At 43.5% G+C, this 17707-nt stretch overlaps 1 protein-coding gene across 10 annotated transcripts in view; it reads left to right on the top strand.

Annotated features, from left to right (window-relative positions):
- The window catches only part of RAD54L2 (RAD54 like 2), a 166150-nt gene that overhangs the window by 118171 nt on the left and 30272 nt on the right, over window positions 1–17707 (top strand). For all 10 annotated transcript variants that reach the window (XM_053294311.1, XM_053294312.1, XM_053294309.1 and 7 more), the window contains 10 exons: window positions 995–1193; window positions 2560–2699; window positions 3972–4106; window positions 5224–5456; window positions 5662–5844; window positions 8350–8483; window positions 12919–13115; window positions 14031–14373; window positions 15202–15379; window positions 16560–16811. In XM_053294311.1, the coding sequence (XP_053150286.1) occupies window positions 995–1193; window positions 2560–2699; window positions 3972–4106; window positions 5224–5456; window positions 5662–5844; window positions 8350–8483; window positions 12919–13115; window positions 14031–14373; window positions 15202–15379; window positions 16560–16811 (1994 nt within the window). The remainder of the gene's footprint in view (window positions 1–994; window positions 1194–2559; window positions 2700–3971; window positions 4107–5223; window positions 5457–5661; window positions 5845–8349; window positions 8484–12918; window positions 13116–14030; window positions 14374–15201; window positions 15380–16559; window positions 16812–17707) is intronic.

The following is a 17707-nucleotide window of genomic DNA, read 5'->3' as shown; positions in this document are numbered from 1 at the left end:
TACTAGAAAATGTATCAAGTTCACGGTGTGACTGAGCTTGTGCTTGCAACAAAAGAGGGGTCAGCTTTGGTTCAACTATACTTGTTGCTTGTGGGAAGTAAAATAATACAGCCAAACAGCTCTTATTGGTAGTATTGAACAGTTTACATTGTTTAGTCCTTTGTTTTCTTTGCCAGAATGTGGGAGTGAGCTTTCTTCACTTAAGTCTATAAATTGGGTCTGAGTCCAAAGCTATCAGATTGTTGGTTTATGAAATTGATTTTTGGCATATAGTGACACTACGACAGATACAGATCAATTTTCTCCTGTACTCCAAACCATATCCTGACTTCCGCTAACACATGGTCAGTTCAAATAGGGTGTGAAAGTCTGTGTCCCCACTGATGTGCCTTGTTTCTCTTCCTGCCATAGTGGATATCTTTGCTGCAGCTTGTGCAATTGCAGTCACGAAAGAACAGGTCCAGAGTTATTTGTGGAGACACATGCCCCGTCTTCTTTATCGAAAGGGCTGAGGTACTCATAAGTTGACTGGCTGCAGAGGTCCCACATGTTGCCGAATTTCTCTGCTTGTTGTGATAATATCGACTAGAGAAGTTGGGAACGTTTGTGTTTTAGCTTTTCTAGAACAGGAAATAAATTTGGGCTAGGTGGTGAAATCATCAAAATGAGGAATGTAGGGAATCTAGTTGGTCTTTTCATTTTGATCCTAATTAGCATATGTATATAAAAATGAAAAAAATGGTGTATGTGATTTTTATGCTACCTTTCGATGACAACAACAGCAGATTCTCAGAAAGTTGTTTATATGCAACTTTGTTTATATCCCGCCTTGGTATTTTCTTAATGAAAGGCTGGGTATACATTTAACATTAAATAAATAAATATGGGGAAAAATATGTTTTCTTGTCCCCAAAGGGCTCATAATTGAAAAGGAAACATGATAGACACCAGCAACAGCCTTTGGAGGGAACTCACTGTAACTTTGTCATTTCAGACCAGTCCCGTGAAGCAGGGTTCAGCAGCGATCATGTTCAACATGGTGAAGATGGGGAATGGCAACGCTCTACTTCAACTACCTCATCTCAGAATGAACAGGCAGAGAAAGTGTTGCAGAATCAGCACAAGAGCCTGGCCTCTGAGGACAACAAAAAGAAGAGGGCTCAAAAACCTTCTCACATGAGAAGGAATATAAGGTGGATAGCAATAAAATTCATATGTAATATTATGTATATCTGTTGCTTTTGGGGCTATGTGCGATCTGAATGATTGCTACCAGATTGTTAATAACACATCATCACCATCACCATCACCATCAGTTCCAGACAAATTTATTTTATTCATTCAAGTTCTGTACCACCTTTCATAATGCATCTCAAGGTGGTATGCATTACCACCTTAACCCTAACATCCCTAACTAAAATGCAAAAAGGGACAGGAGATCACATTAGTGAAGTTTTGAAGGGGACAGTTATCACACGGAAATGCTTCTATTGCTTCAGAAAAAATACTGAAACACAAATTTAGAAGGGATCTACTGCAAAAATATTTTAATAGGATCTCTATCAACCAATATAATCATCTATTTATCCCTATGCCCAAATCAGATTGTTGTTGTGCTGATTGATAGAGATCGTATTAGACTATTATTGCTGTATCCCATGCAGGATTGAGCAGAGACTGATACTCTGAACCAGTAGCCTCTCTGGCGTCCTAGTAAGAATTACAGTAAAGTTCCACCTTATCAAAAGGATTTTGATATTCTTCTTTGCAATGCCTGTGCAATCTAAAGCAGGAGAACCTTCAAGACAGGCTTAGCTGGAGTTAGGTCAGTGAGCTGTGTCTGGTAACACCAGATCTTTCCCCAGAAATGCTTCGCCTTTCCTTCTCGCCTTGTATGACTGGCTCAGAGGTGAGATGCCTTCCAGTGGGATGCTGTAGGGACCATACAGCAAATGAATCTTACATTGCCTATTTGTGTGGAATGTTAACCCTCTCCTCAGAACTGTGCACCAGTCCCTGAATAGCACAACTAAGGTTCTTCCTGCTCAGTTTCATGTTATTTATCAAATGAAGCAACACCATCATGATCCTCTTGTAGCTTCTCTGTTACCCTTTCCTTTTAAAAACACAGCATTCTTTGTTCTTGAAGGTGTATGTTTATGTAAGCTTCAAAACTTCTCTTTCTCCATGGTTTTTCTGTCACTGAGTTGTATCATTTGAAATTCTGTCTCTGGTGTGTTTTTGGATCTTTCTGTATTCTGCAGTTTTCTTTTTTTAAAAGCTGTGGTAAAGATAAAGTATGCTGTCGAGTCAGTTTCAACTCCTGGTGCCCACGGAGCCCTGTGGTTTTCTTTGGTAGAATACAGGAGGGGTTTACCATTGCCTCCTCCCACGCAGCATGAGATGATGCCTTTCAGCATCTTCCTCTATCGCTGCTGCCCAATATAGGTACCAGCAGGGATTCGAACCAGCAACCTTCTGTTTACTAGTTCTTATTTCTGATTGGTAAAATGAAACTGATTTGTTTTAGAGTAACATTTTTTCTGTTTCTGTACTCAGAAAGCTGCTGCGGGAGGACCAGTTGGAGGCTGTGACAAAAGCAGCACAGCAAGAGGAGTTAGAAAGAAGGAAACGACTTGAGCAGCAGAGGAAGGATTATCAAGCCAGCATCCCCACAGTACCTCTAGAATTTCTCCCAGGTAAGCTGCAAGGATACTGGACAAAGGCCAAACTGAAGAGAGAGGAAAGGAGGGAAAACCAAACCCTAATGGTATCCCTTTCAGTCTTGTCAGCATGTTAAAGTTGCTCTATCACTCATATTAGCAAAGATATATTGTTTGTATTTTATTAACATGCCAAAGTGTGGCAGTCATTTTTTTTAATGATCATGTTGAGTATTGTTAATATATTGTTAATAAAATTGTTATATTGTATATTGTTAATAAAAGATGGACTCATTATCATTACTATTAAGGTAAAATGGATTTAGAGCCTCTATAGTCAAAATACTAACAAATGATGATTTGGCACAGAGCTGTTCAGGTTATACTAAGACTAAAGAGATGTCAATAAGTGATGTGCTTTATCAGTTAATGACTAGAATCACATGGCCCTCAGGGATACATTCTTGGGAGGCTCAGTGGGCTTCAGAGGGAAAGGGAGAGTGGCAAAAATCACCCTACCCCTGAAGTGCCAGTGCAGCATTGGTCTGGATGTCAGCCATTATTTCTTTCTAGTTATTGTTTTTTATTAATTGATTTAATGTAAATGACCTGTTTTCACAAATAACAGCATACACTTATCTAAGCAACTTATATTTGGGTCTCTTGCACAATCTAATGGAATAACTTTCATTATCTACCATACAATATATCATGCATGCTTAAGTGAACTGGCATCCATATATACCTCGTAGAACCAGCTCTAGGGTTGAAGGGATCTTTTCTGGTGAGTCCTCTCCTACATCATTAGGGTGTCCTGGGTGGCTTACATTCGTGGGAGTGGTGGAAGGTCATGTCTTTTCACCACCAGTCTTACTCTTCTTGGTGGGTAATGGCAACTGTCTTGGTTTTTCAAAATGCCCCCAGATGTTGCTTTTGTCTGGGGTGTTGGGGGGGGTGTGTGCTAGTGGGGGCTGCCATCTTTTTATGTGTAGCAGCCATTTCCCCACACAGTGTCCTGAGACTATGCAACGTCTGCAGCATTATAAGAAACCAAGATGGCAGCTGCCTGGTGCCTGGAAGAGCACTGAAAAATATTATAAATGTCTGCTGGAACTTCAAGAGAAGCACGTTTGTTGTAGCGTTCATTCAAAAATAACTTGGTATATACAAAGGAGTTAATCTCTGGTATCAAATTTGGGAACACTCCAGTCAGTGTTATAAATAGAAAGGGAAGTCTTATCTGAACTCCTTTACTTACTTACTTCTGTTATTTTGAACTTTCATTATTGTTTTACTATTTCCGTATAGAGGAGATTGCTTTAAGAACTGCAGAGGTTGCTCAGCTTCCGCCTCAAGTGTTAGAAGAAGAAATCATCTGCTTAGACAGCACCAGCAGTGGTAGTGAGGATGACTCTAAAGGAAGACTCCACAGCATTAAAGATGGTAAGGATGGGTGGTAATTACTTGACATTCCTTTTTTACAATAATACAATACCCTTGAATCTCAGAGTCAACCAGGCCTCTAAAATAACTGGGAAGACCACCTTAGAAAAATGTGATTTAAAATATGCCTTGAATCAGTACAGATGTTAGATAAAACTATTCAAATGGTCCTAAGCTGCTTTGCCTTCTTTGTCAGTCTAAGCTTATGCTTTGCTTTAGGATTAGCAGATTTTTAAATGTTTCCTTTACAGTTAACATTTTAGCTTCCATTCACATCAGCCCAAAGTCCTGGCTTTTAGGAGATTAAGCTCATTTCTCCCCATACACCTACTCAGTATGCCAAGTGCACTAGGGATGTGCATGAACAGCTTGTGCATGGGCTGGCAGGACGGCGAGCAGCTCCCTTAAGGAGCCCGTAAGCAGGTCTTTACCTGCTGTGCTGCTGCCCTGCTGCTTTTCCATGCATGACTCTCACCATAGTAATGGCCATGCCGGGCTGCAGCACTGTTCCCTGCAGCCTACGGGCACAGAAAAGTGCATGCCAGCCATGTGTGTGCCGATGAGGCATGCTCAGGCTGCAGGGAACAGTGCTGCAGTCCTGCATGGCTGTTACTATGGTGAGTGCCATGCCTAGAAAACCAGCAGGATATCAGCGGAGCAGGTAAGGACCAGCTTAAGCGAACCACTCGCCACCCTGCCGAATCAGTTCGGCTGTGGCTGCTCAAGTCATTTTGGTGCTTTCCAAAGGAGGCGCCGAACTGGCTTGTGCACATCCTTAGTGCACACTTCTTTCAAGAAAGTGGTGGAGACGTGTCATCTTTCTGTCTCTCATTCATTCTTGTTTTTCTCTCTTTAATTGAAAATTGATTCAAGTGGTGATATACTGAAGATGAAAGAATTGCAAGATACTGTGCTGGCACATTTATTAACAGAATATTAAACTGAGTTTGTCACTATGATATCTTGCAAATTTTCAACCTTTAACATCTTTTACCTTGCTCAGTTTTCTACTGAAGAAAAATCAAGCAAGAGAGAATATTAAAGGAAAATACACGCGTGCATGCTGCAACTCTTACATTGATGTTGTGATAATCACCCACATCTGGTTGTCTTGCAGAAGTGATAGAATTAAGTTCAGGAGAAGATGAAGCGCTCCAGATTGTAGACAGCAGTGATTCCGGCAATGAGGGAGATGAAGATGCTACTGAAGAGAGCAGCGGTGCTCATGTGAATGATGCTTTAAATCAGTTAGATGCTTCAGGTCAAGTAATTGTCAACATCAACCATCCACCAAATGAAGAGGACGTTTACTTGGCTCCACAACTTGCCCGGGCAGTGAAGCCTCACCAGGTACTGGCGGCTTTAGGTTTGAACTCACAAGGATTTCAGCAACTTGGCTTTCAGAAGCTGTTCTCCTGTGGAACACTAATTCATAAATCTCAGTCCTTCTTGCCTTGTGGTGGTGTATGTATATGTGACTAGATTCATATCCAGCATTGTAATTTTCTTGCGTTTCCCACTCCCTGTGATTTTTTTGGGTAATGTTTCTTTCTAGATTGGTGGTATCCGCTTCCTGTATGATAATCTGGTGGAGTCCCTGGACAGATTTAAAACCAGCAGTGGATTTGGCTGTATCTTAGCTCATAGCATGGGGCTGGGCAAGACCCTTCAGGTCATCTCTTTTTTGGATGTACTTTTCCGGCACATCGAGGCAAAGACTGTCCTGGCCATTGTACCTGTAAGTAAGCTGGACACAATTATTTGTTAGGTATATTAATGTGTTGTTGGAAGGAATAAAGAAAGAGGAAGAAGAAAGAAAATTCAGAGCAAGCCCTGAGATGCCCTATCTTTCATTTTTACTCCTTTCATTCTTCCCATACTTGGGATTGCATAGAGAGGCCTAAAATACTTCCTACTGGGAAACAGAGGTAGGAGATACTAAAGTGTATTCCCCTGATTTACTTGAGAAATAGGTAGGACTTCTCAGTCTCTGAAGTGAATATAGTGTGGAATATATTGTATCTCCTATGCACACCTGTATAGTGTAGAAGTGTGCCTATATGGATATTGTTACAATGGGGATGCTTTCCCCTCTTGCGGGACCTTGTAAACAAGGTTATAAAGCATGCAGTTTCCCAAGAAAGTGACAACCACAGGTATAAAAGTTCAAATTTAAAATATTGTATTGAGTACAAAGAGAGAGGCTCGACTGTGACACTAATAGGGTGATTCCCACATTAAGTAGACATGCAACATGTACATACGTGTGGGCTAATTGCTTTACCTCTGCTATAACTGTAGGTGCATGTTTATTTATTGAGAGTTTGGGGAGGGGAAGCAGTGCCGGGATGGTCTGTTTAATGGAGTATTTCAGTGGAAGGAACCCAAGAGAGTTCAGGGAAGGGAGGAGGAGTTGATCAGAGGACTGGAGGCAGCAGGAAAGGGAACGCAAAGAAACTCAGGAAGAGGAGGAGAGGACACTGGGAGAAACAGAGAGAGAGAGAGAGAGAGAGAGAGAGGTGTTAAAGGGGCCAGGGACAGGATGAAAAGAAGCCAAGATAATTTGGGTGTGAAAGGGAAGGAAGAGATGCAAGAAATTTTGGTTAGGAAAGCGGGAAAATTACTGGTCTGAGGAACTGGCAGTGCAAGAGATAGGGAGGGAGCAAGAGATGAGGGGAAAGTGACCAGAAAAAGCTCAGGAGGCAGAGAAAGACAGAGCTGAGGAAATAGACAATAGAGGAAAATGGCTTATTTTACTAGGTAAGCTGCTGGCTTTCCAGTAAGGGGTGGATCTTGGGCTTGAATTATGCAAATGGGAATAATTCCGGGAATCAGGAAGCGGAATCTGAGAAGAAGATGGTCCTTTGCTGTCGGGGCCACCACTGGGGAAATGGAGGACTGTTCTGAAACTATGAGGGTTCAGGCAAATAGGGACAATGACAGGAATGTGCATGGTGGAAATCACCTACACTGAAAGGGTCAACCCTACAGTTGACAGAAGAAGCTGGCTAGCTTCTTCACTCTGCTTGGGCATATAGTCCAAGTATTATGGCTCTTCTGCAACTTGCACTCTCATGAGAGGGTGATCCATTTGCTGGCAAGATTAAGCCCACTGAATTGTCATGAGACAATATGCCTTAGCCCAAGAAGGCTGCAGGCTTTTCATGGGCATTCTGCCTGGTGGTGGACCGACCTCTCTTGAGCACTGCGGTCTTTGGGCAGATTCTAAGGATCAGGAGCCCCAGTTAATATGGTGGCTACCCTTTTTACTCCAGTGGAGGAGTTGGCTGCCCTCCTTGTTTTTACTAGTGAAAAATACATCTAAAAATCTCCCTAGCCTAGTCTGGTGGAAATACAAGCACTCACACACATACACATACCCAAGGGGCAAATCGGGGAAGGGAAATAGAAAACTTGTGGAAGCAGAGAAAGGAAGGAGTTCTTCCTTTACTACCTGTCGGACATGAAGGAAGGGGGAAAGCTGGATTCTCTGCAGAAGGAAATGGGGTATGATAATCAAGAAGCAGAGGGCCACAGCTTCCAGAATGGATCCCAGAGATTGTGTGGTTTGGGGGGCTTCCGGCTGGCCAGTTTTATAGGGTTAAAAGGCACTAAATCAGTGTTCCCTCTGGGTTAATGGTTAGTGGGGGTGATCTCTAGTGGAGAAAAATAGGAATGCTAGACAGGAAGATTGTGTTTTCATTGAAGTAAAGTGTTGACTTTAGGGATTTGGGGTTGTTGATTCTAGAGATTTGAAGGATCCTAGAGGTGTGGTGGAGTTGAATTAGGCCAGAGGTCAGGAGTTCAAGAATGTGCGGGAATGAGAGATAACTCATGGCTGCCTACTTTGGGAGTCTCAGGAGTGCTTTGAAGTCTTCGTGTGGGAAGCTCTTTCTTGAGTGTCAGAGCTGCAATTGCACTTCCCCCATAACTGGTTTCCTAGGGTAATCCCAGATTCAATGATTGAACACTGTTTCTGGACTCCCCTAAAGACAGGTCAGGCCAGACTGTGTGCCTCTGTAGAGAAGTTGGGTTGGGTGTGTGTACAGCGAGTCCAATTTCTGGATCTCCTAACAATATGTGAACAAATACTTTTCTGAATTTTCTTCTGAAAAATTAGTTTTGTGTTTTGAACATACAATGTTCATTGGCTCTAGAGCTCTACAACTTTTGACAACTCTTTTTTTGGTTTCAGAATCCTAACTGAGATGTCAACCTCCCCCCCCGTTCCTTTTTCATACAGGTAAACACTCTTCAGAACTGGCTAGCAGAATTCAACATGTGGCTTCCAGCACCAGAAGCCCTTCCTGCTGACTATGACCCAAAAGAAATACAGCCTCGCACTTTCAAAGTCCATATCCTGAATGATGAACACAAGTAAGCACTATAAATACCCTTGCAGAGATGCTGTTGCTTTATTACAATTGTAGCCTGCTTTGGTAGGTTGCTCAAAGCATCTTGAAAAATAAACTGTAACAGATTAAAGCATTTGTCTCAGAGCTAGCTCATGTGAGAGAAAGAAAATGCAGAGTTATCTCTGCTGAGCTGCCTGGGTGGGCTTCTCATAAAACCTTTCTGTATTTCCGGTAGATTTAAAATGCTACCACCAAGCACCCTAAAGCTTGCAGAGAACCAGACCAATGGATTGGGTGCTTTAATCCAAGGTCCCTCTGTAACTGGGTCTTGGGCAAATTAAAACAAAAGAAAACACTCTCCTTTTCAATAAAAATTCTTATTAAAAAACCCCAAAACATTGTCCATGTGTATGCCTACACGGGATGAGCAAAACTGATAGCTACTGAGCACTTGAGGATGCTTTTGCACCAGAGAAATCTGCTCATCTGGGTCGAGATCCGTCGAGATCCATAAGAAGTGGGTACTGCACCTGCGCAGGGACCATGTGGTAGCTATGCCGAAGCTTGTTGAGGCATCCTGGCCACGCCCCACGCTCTGCGCGTGCTATTTAAGGGCAGCCAGGACACACGTTCCTCAGTTCTTTTCCGACCGCCGTTGCGTTAAGACCTCGGTCTGCCGCTGGTCGGGAAGTTCCTCGCCTCTTTTCTTCAAGAGTTTGTGATTCTACGGACTGCTCTTTTTCTCCTTTTTTGACTCGGACTGGCTGACGTACTTTCTCCCTCATTTTGAACTTGGACTGGCTGACAAATTCTCTCCCTCTCCCCGAACTCGGACTGGCTGATGGAATCTTCTGGCTCTCTGACCTACGGACTGATTGACGATCCTTCGACGGCATGATGGCTGAAGAGAAAAAATCCTTTAAGAGGTGTGAGCGCTGTAGAGCAAAACTCCCCTCTAAGGACTTACATGACTTATGCCTCATCTGTCTAGGCGAGCAGCATAACGTCACCACTTGCAAAATCTGCCTATCCTTCTCGAAGCAAACCAGGAAAAACCGCGCGCTTTGATTGTGGGCGGCCATCTATGACGACATGCTAAGTCCTTCGACGCCGGGAACACCTTGCCCTTCGACATCGGGTAAGCGAACTCCCCCGAAATCCTCCTCGGCCCCACTGTCGACATCGACTTCACGAAAGCAGAAGTCGCACGTTCGATCTTCGACTCCAAGCCCTGGCCGCTCTTCGAGGTCCACAGCCAGTAAGACTGACAAACGGACCTTGACACCACCCTCGGTATCGAAAATGAGAACCCCATCAACATCCACGACGAAAGCTATGTTGACGCGTAAGACAACCACTCATCGATATCGGAAGCGGCTCCGGAGACATCTCTTCCCTCGATGCCTAAGTCCCCGAAGCGAAGGCATGAACACCCTTCGACACCGGGAGGAAAGCGCCAAAGGCTTATCGATTTGACAAGGGAACACACTCCATCACCCTCAAGCGTATATCCTCGCTCTCCTCTATCGGCCCCTGACGCCTCGACCAGCATTACGCAACCTTCTCTCGTTACCGAGCCATCGATACCGAACGTGAATATCTCAAGAGCACTATCTCTTTCTCCAGCTCCGACACCGGTAACCTCGTCACCTCCACCTACACCGCGGACAACGATTCTTCCACTCTCGTCACTACACACTCCGATAGTCTCCGTATCCACTCAAGTCTCACCTCTATGTTGACCACCGCCACCGACCTTCGATGTCGAGGTTGCGGAACCTGTCAACGCCTCGGTGCCTCTCGTCTCGACGGAACAGAACACTCTCCTCAATTTGCTGGACTCGATATCCAACACCCCGTCGATGTCGACGTTCCTGGGTTTTCTCCCAGAAGTAGAGAACCCTGGATCTGTGCCTTCACTACCTCGTCCACCCACAACACTGACAGCAGCCCACCTGCACAGCCCCCTTTCGTGGCATGCATGTGGATTCTCCCATGTGGGTACTGCCCAGAATATGGGCCCTTCCTCACAGATGGCCACCGGCGTGGATGAGCCACTGGGACCGTGGAGACCTGTTTCTCCGCTAGCACACCCTGCGGCATTGATAACACGCCCGGAGTGCGCGATGGCTTTGACACAGACCACTACTGTCGCTTTACTGCACCAAGCCTCACAAACTAGATCTGTGAGTACGCGCTCCATGTCCACCCAAACTGACCTTCCTCTTCTTCTTCAAAAATCTGTTGCTGAAACCCAAACCCTGACGCCTGCGGCACCCTCTGCCTCGCACTCTGACCACGGGGGTTCATCGGACTTTGTATCAGATCAAGAAGAAGAGGGAGAAGAGGTTATTGTGGGACTGCCAACAGAAGTGGTCCCCGCCACCTATGTATCACCGAATGAGGAGCTCAAGGCATATCACAAACATGTACAGGCTATGGCTGACGCCTTGGGTCTGGATCTTTGTTCAGAATTGGCGACCATCGACGACCCGGTCTATAATTTTATGCTTAAGACCCAGTCAACTGCACCAGTCGCCCTACCTATGCTTCCTGTTATCACACGGGCTGCAAAATGTGCCTGGGAGGTGCTCCACACCTCCACCCCAACGTCAAAACGCCTGGAGAGCTTATACCGTATCCAGGACAAGGTTAATGCCTATCTTCACAAGCATATCCTGCACCAAATAGCCTGGTGATTGATTGCGCTGCAACATCCAAGTCAGGGAAACGCTATATGGTGCCGCCTGACAAAGAGAGTAGAAAATTGGATCTCCTGGGCAGGAAAGTTTACTCAACCTCCTGCCTCTCCATAAAGGTGGCAAATTACTCTGCCTGTACCGCCAAATATAGCCACAGCATCTGGGAGAGCTTGCTTTCTGACTTTGACACACTACCCGCAGATGAGTTTTGTAAAAAATTCTGCCAAACTTTAGAGCGCTCAGGTGACTTGACCAGACAACTCCTGAACATTGCAAAACATTTAGCTGAGAGCGAATCCAGGGCAATAACTGCCGCTATTGCCCTACGCAGGCATGCCTGGCTGCGCTCCACTAATTTACAACCTGATATGAGGGAGAAAATCGAAGGGCTGGCCTTTGATGGCACTGGCCTATTCAGCGACGTGACTGACTCCACAATGGAGCAACTGAAAAAGTCAAAGTTTACAGCGAAAACCTTCGCAAATCAAGCCTCAACCTCGTCCTCCTACCAGTCACGGTTCCGTTCCTCGTTCCAACGTCAAAGACCTTCATACCAACGTCAAGATCGCCATGATTACCGTAGGCCATACAACCAGTTCCAAAGGCGTAACTTTCAGACTGCTTCTGTCGGAGGCTTTTAGTTTTAGGTTGCATTTAGGCATGCTTAGATGTTTAGAGTCTTTTGCAATGCCCTGGGTGGGTTGGGCATAGGCTATGTTTCTTATTTTATTTACGTTACCGGTAAACAATTATAGAACAGTATCAGGAATATGCAAAAGCACAAACATACAAAGAAATATAAGTTCCTAATGCACAGTCTGACTAAACAAACTGTTCCTTATGCTGAATTCCCTTTTCTTTGAACTCACCCAATCCCTGATGAGAATCAAGCATCCCGCAATCCTTTCTTTCAAGGATCTGCAGAGTTATTCCATGAGACACCTCCATGCTGGCTTCGACCATGAGGGAGCAAAACTCCATTACCCCTCACTAAGCCTTTTCACACACGTTTATCTCTAATAAAGACTGCCCTTCTTGTTTCCAGAATTCCCAGCAACCACACTCTAGGTCCCACCCACATGGTGTTCTGATTGGCTGCCCTGGAGTTCACCAGCCTGTCAGTTACGACAAGGGTTCACTCCCTGTTAACTCTTTAGGGGGAGAGAAGGATGATCACTACATAAACCTTCATATTCAAAACAGATTAAAATTTAAGCAACAAATGTAACAGCTGAAGTCAGTAAAAGACCATTCATAAAAGTGTAATCTCACAAACGACTGTACTATTTGTCTGTATCAGTTTCTCCTTGATATGAAGATGTTTTCTGTATATTCAGGTCATGAAAACCTGACTTTTTAAAAAAGGGATTTGCAGGCAAGTAACACAGATTATGTATGTGTTCCTCACACTTCCCAGTGTATTTTGAATGGCCTAACAGGCCACTGCCACTCCCCAGTTAATGCCGTAGGGCCATGCATGGGTCCCTCAGCCAAGAGCTTCACACTGTCCCCTTTTCTTTTGTGTGTTGGTCTGGGCTGGCCAAGATTTTTTTACAACAGAAAGAGTGAAGTCCATTGTGTGTGGTAATTACCCTTCAGGACACATGGACTGTTGTCTTGAGACTCGCTGTGGCAACATTTGAAAGTCTCTGCCTTACGTAACTGAGCAGATCAATTGTTTTAGCCGACATCCGTTTTGTTGAGTTCCCCTGTTTCGGAAGCACTGTCTTGTCGTTTTTGTTTTTCTTTTTATAGGACCACAGCAGCACGTGCCAAAGTGGTAACTGATTGGGTGACGGATGGTGGTGTGCTGCTGATGGGCTACGAAATGTACCGTCTTCTTTCACTGAAGAAATCCTTTGCCACAGGAAGAAAGAAAAAAAGCAAGAAACAAACTGGCCCTGTCATCATTGATTTGGATGAAGAGGATCGACAGCAGGAACTCTTAAAAGGTGAGAGGCCAACGGTGGTCTCCTAAAAACTTCCTTTCTTTTCCATTCAAGAGATGCAGACTGACATCCAGGCTAAATTACTTGTGAGTAGTCATGACTAACTTGTCCCATTAATTTCAGTGAGACTACTCACAAATAACATAGTCTAGATGTCAGCCACAATCCTTAGACAAAGTCATAGGGACATTCTGGAAGTGGGGAATTCTCAGGAACAGCCCTCTGCCCATGACCAGAAAGAAGATTAACCAGGTAGGTTAGGTTTATTAACAAAAAATGTTAGAGTTAAATTGGTTAGAAACAGAGGCCCCCTGTGATGGCATATAGCAAAACTAAATAGCTATCTGGCTATTGCCTTCAATGTCATGCAACTCTTTTTGGATGGCTTTTATATGGCGTATTTTTTCAGTTCCCATAGCTTGCTCCTGTGCTATGCAGAGACTGATTGACATACTGAGGGAAATTACTCATTAAAATTAAAAAGGTCAGGTTAGGCAATGCCTAACTTGCCCTCCTAATTTCAGTAGGACTACTTTGAGTAATTTTACTGGGTATGGCAACCACTGGCTTAAAAAAAAAAAAATGAAATGCCTATTCCAGTTTTATTAATAACTGTTCATTTGCCTTTCCCTATATTATATGAGATGGCTTACTAAATTTTAATGAGGTACAGAGTAGTTATCACTTAAAACACTGAAGAGATTGTCAGTACATTCTGTAATCACTGTCCTTGTTATCAGATTGGAATGGGTATCCTCGAAATCTATTCACAATTTCTGAATTGTCAATTTTCCTTGCCCAAAAGTTCTTAGTTTTCCCAGTTATTAATCTCTACATGCTGCCCCCTCTCACCCCCGGCCTGGTTTAATTAGTGAGCAGCAGATGCCCATGCTTTTTTTTTTTTCTTCCCCCCTTCAGGAATTGAGAAGGCTTTATCCCGCCCTGGCCCAGATGTCGTAATCTGTGATGAGGGTCACCGGATAAAGAATTGCCATGCTAGCACGTCTCAGGCCCTGAAGAACATACGATCTCGGCGGCGAGTGGTATTGACTGGCTACCCTCTGCAAAACAACCTAATAGAGTATTGGTGTATGGTGGACTTTGTCCGCCCTGACTTCCTTGGTACCCGACAGGAATTCAGTAATATGTTTGAGCGGCCGATCCTGAATGGCCAGTGTATCGACAGTACCCCTCAGGATGTCCGTCTCATGAGGTATCGCAGTCATGTCTTGCATAGTCTACTGGAGGGCTTCGTACAAAGGTGAGGCCTCAACTAACTCTAAGTCATTGATTGAGTTATGTACCTGCTTGACTGGTCAGGTCAAGCAATAGAACTTTAGTGTTTGAAAACAAGAAACTGTCATAGCCAAAGAACAAGAGCTGCTGTACTGGAAACTGCAATCTTCCCACAAATGAGACTGTCAGGGTTACAAAAGAATTATTATAAAGGTGAATCATAAGTGTGGTGTATTCCTGTAGAAGTCCTGAAAACAAGTAGAGGCATATAACTCTGCCTTTAGATTTCTTGTCAAACTACTGAATTTCATTTGTGAGTTGAGGCACAATCCTGGTTTGACCTGTTACTAAGGGGCTGTGTCCACCACATGGAAGGCATCTCTCACAATATCATTTTGATCTGTGTACTGTTGAATTTAGTGTAGTGAATGATGATAGCTCCTTGTAGCATTTTCTAGTCAGGACTTTGAAAACATGATACAAAGACTTTGTAATTTAAGCACTGCAAGTTCAGTTTGCCTATAATCACATCACAAATTAGAAAACTGAATATTTATACATCTCAATATATCAATCAGGAAGTTAGTTTTTCAGTGGCAATCCCAGAAATAGAACCTGAATCCTTCAGTAATCTGCCATGGAAACCCATCATTCACAAATGTGATTCAGTTCTTGTCAGGAATTTTACCGTACTTGTTATAATTGAATGAATGTGACCTATATGTTCTTATTGTTAATAGTACAGCAAAAAACCTGTAATATCTTGTCCTAAAGTATGCAGTATAGATACTTGAGACTATGAGCAGTCCTCTTCCTGACCTTTTTTCTATTGTACTTCTGTTTTCTATTGTAGGCGAGGGCACAATGTGCTGAAGATTCAGCTTCCCTATAAGGAAGAACATGTCATCTTAGTGCGTTTGTCAAAGATCCAACGGGCTCTTTATACTGAGTTCATGAACCGGTTCCGCGATGCAGGCAATAGTGGCTGGCTAGGACTGAACCCACTCAAGGCTTTTTGTGTCTGTTGTAAGGTAATAAATGTAAAAGGGAATGACGTTCTAGGCAAATTGCATGAAGCAGGCAGGAATCCCATAATTATTTATTGTATTTTTATACCACCTGATATGTACTGCTCTAGGTGGACATTCACCTATGAAATTGTTAATGTCCTAGACCTTGGATGCCGCTTAATATCTTTGTGCATCTTGAATAGTTTGTGAAGTTTGTGCTTTTCATTATCATCAGGTGCTAAAAAACAGACAGCATGTTTTACAGTTCAGCTTCTACCGAAAAGTACAGGTAAACCTTGTTATACGCAGAACTATTTGTGGTTTTGCATATCTGCAGGTGTCAAATAGACACTCGAACTCCTTATCCGCGGACATGGAAGGGTTAAAACCCACATATCCATGGTTCTTAGAAAGCTGGAAATAACTGCAGAGTCATTTTCAGATGCCATTTTTTTCCGCGGGAGACATTTTGTGGCTCATTTCAGCCAAAAAAAAAATCCATGGCTTTTGGGGACAATTGAGGGACATTGCTGGATAGCAGGAAACCCAAGGAGCACAGCAGAGCAGTTTATTTGGCCCGTTTGCACAATTTGAGAATGATTTTTAAATGAGATTGCGTCTGGGGAACTAACCCCTGCATTTCCATAGACTTAATGACTCATTATCTGCTGTTTCATTACCCATTATCTGCGGGAACGGAGTCCCCACAGATAATGAGGTCCCACCTGTATTGTTCATTTCTTGATATCAAGCTACTTTGTACATTTATAATTTTGGCTTTAAGTATTTTTATACAGTGCTCTGCTTAGAGGCAAAATTATTAATAACATAAGAAACTGTTACAGATGTATCTAATAAAGTTATGCAATAGCAAGTATTTATTTGTGTTCTAAAACCTTTCATGGTTTTAAATATTCTAATGTGGTTTGTGTCCACACACTTTTTAAAACTTACTTTTCCTTTGCTTCTCCTACCCAGGTATATTACTGATTAAACTTCAAACCCTTCGGGGACATTGATTCTTTTTTGGAGAAACTGCTGTTTGTTACCCACACTCAGCCTATTGTAGAAGGCAAATTATAGCTATAGACAGATAAAAGGCTTTCTCTCCAAAGACTGGCTAGGGGTTACCTAGGAGTTAATCACATTTAATAAATGAACTTCTGAAGTATTTGAGACATAGCCTACTACTCTCTTTCAGATTTGGAATCACCCTGATGTGCTATATGAAGCATTGCAAAAAGAGAATTTGGCAAATGAGCAAGACCTGGATGTGGATGACCTTGGCACAGCTGGTACCAACTCACGCTGCCAGTCACAGGGAATGAAAGCGAAAACTGAGAGCAATGCTTTGGTATCACCAATTGGAGAGGCTACCAACAGCAAATACCTTCAGGGCATTGGCTTCAATCCCTTTCAGGAGAGAGCCAATCAGGTTGTTACTTATGAGTGGGTGAGTACTGAAGTCACAATTCCAGATGTGCTGGGTTCCTTCCCTGTGTCCCCCAAGCATAAAAAAAGACTTATCACGCTTAAGTTGGGGCAGCTGTAAAATATTTTAAGTTGTAAAATGTCTGTGCATTATATTTGTTAATTATCTATGGAGTATCAGATCCATGTCATATATTTAAGAAAACAACTTCTTCCCCATGATCCCTATCGCCCATTGAGATCATCTGGAGGGGTCCATCTGCAGTTGCCACCTGTTCATCCAGTGGCCATGCAGGGACAGGCCTTCTCTGTTGCTGCTCTGAAACTCTGGAATGCACTTCTTGTTAAGATAAGAGCCTCTCCGTCTCTGATTATTATTTTTAAGTTCTTAAAGACTTCTGTTCACCCAAGCTTTTTAATTTAACTGTGTTTGGTTGATTTAAGGGTGTGTGTGAGTGTGAGAGAGAGAGCGAACTTGTTTTATGTAACTGTAAACTGCCCAGAGACGTACGTTTCGGGCAGCATACAAATTTGATTGATAGATAAATAAAATATAGGATGCGGCTTCCACCCGATGATGGTCTGTGTGTAAGACAGGACTGGCCCAGGTTTGAGGAGTCGTGGGCACAGTGTCCCTGTGGGCCTTCTATACTGGTTAGCACTGTTCCCTCTAAGGTGCGAACTTTCGTGTGCTCAGGCCAGTCTAGTCCCCCACTCAGGTAATTTTAGCAGCCACACAGTCTTGGTCTCTCCCCCTGCGCTGCGATGGCTGCTTGTTTTTGTCTAAGGCAAAGCAAGTTATCCTGCTGGCTTCCTTTCCTCTCCTCTTCCCAGCTGGCTTGAGCTCCTCCTGCCAGGGAGGAGGTAGCATTGGCTCCTCATGAGCAAGCATTGGTGGTGCAGGGGTTCAGTTCTCTT

This window comes from Hemicordylus capensis, chromosome 2 (assembly GCF_027244095.1).
Source record: "Hemicordylus capensis ecotype Gifberg chromosome 2, rHemCap1.1.pri, whole genome shotgun sequence".
Classification (NCBI taxonomy): domain Eukaryota; kingdom Metazoa; phylum Chordata; class Lepidosauria; order Squamata; family Cordylidae; genus Hemicordylus; species Hemicordylus capensis.
Note: the sequence above shows the minus strand (reverse complement) of the source record. Positions and strands in the feature narration are given on the sequence as shown.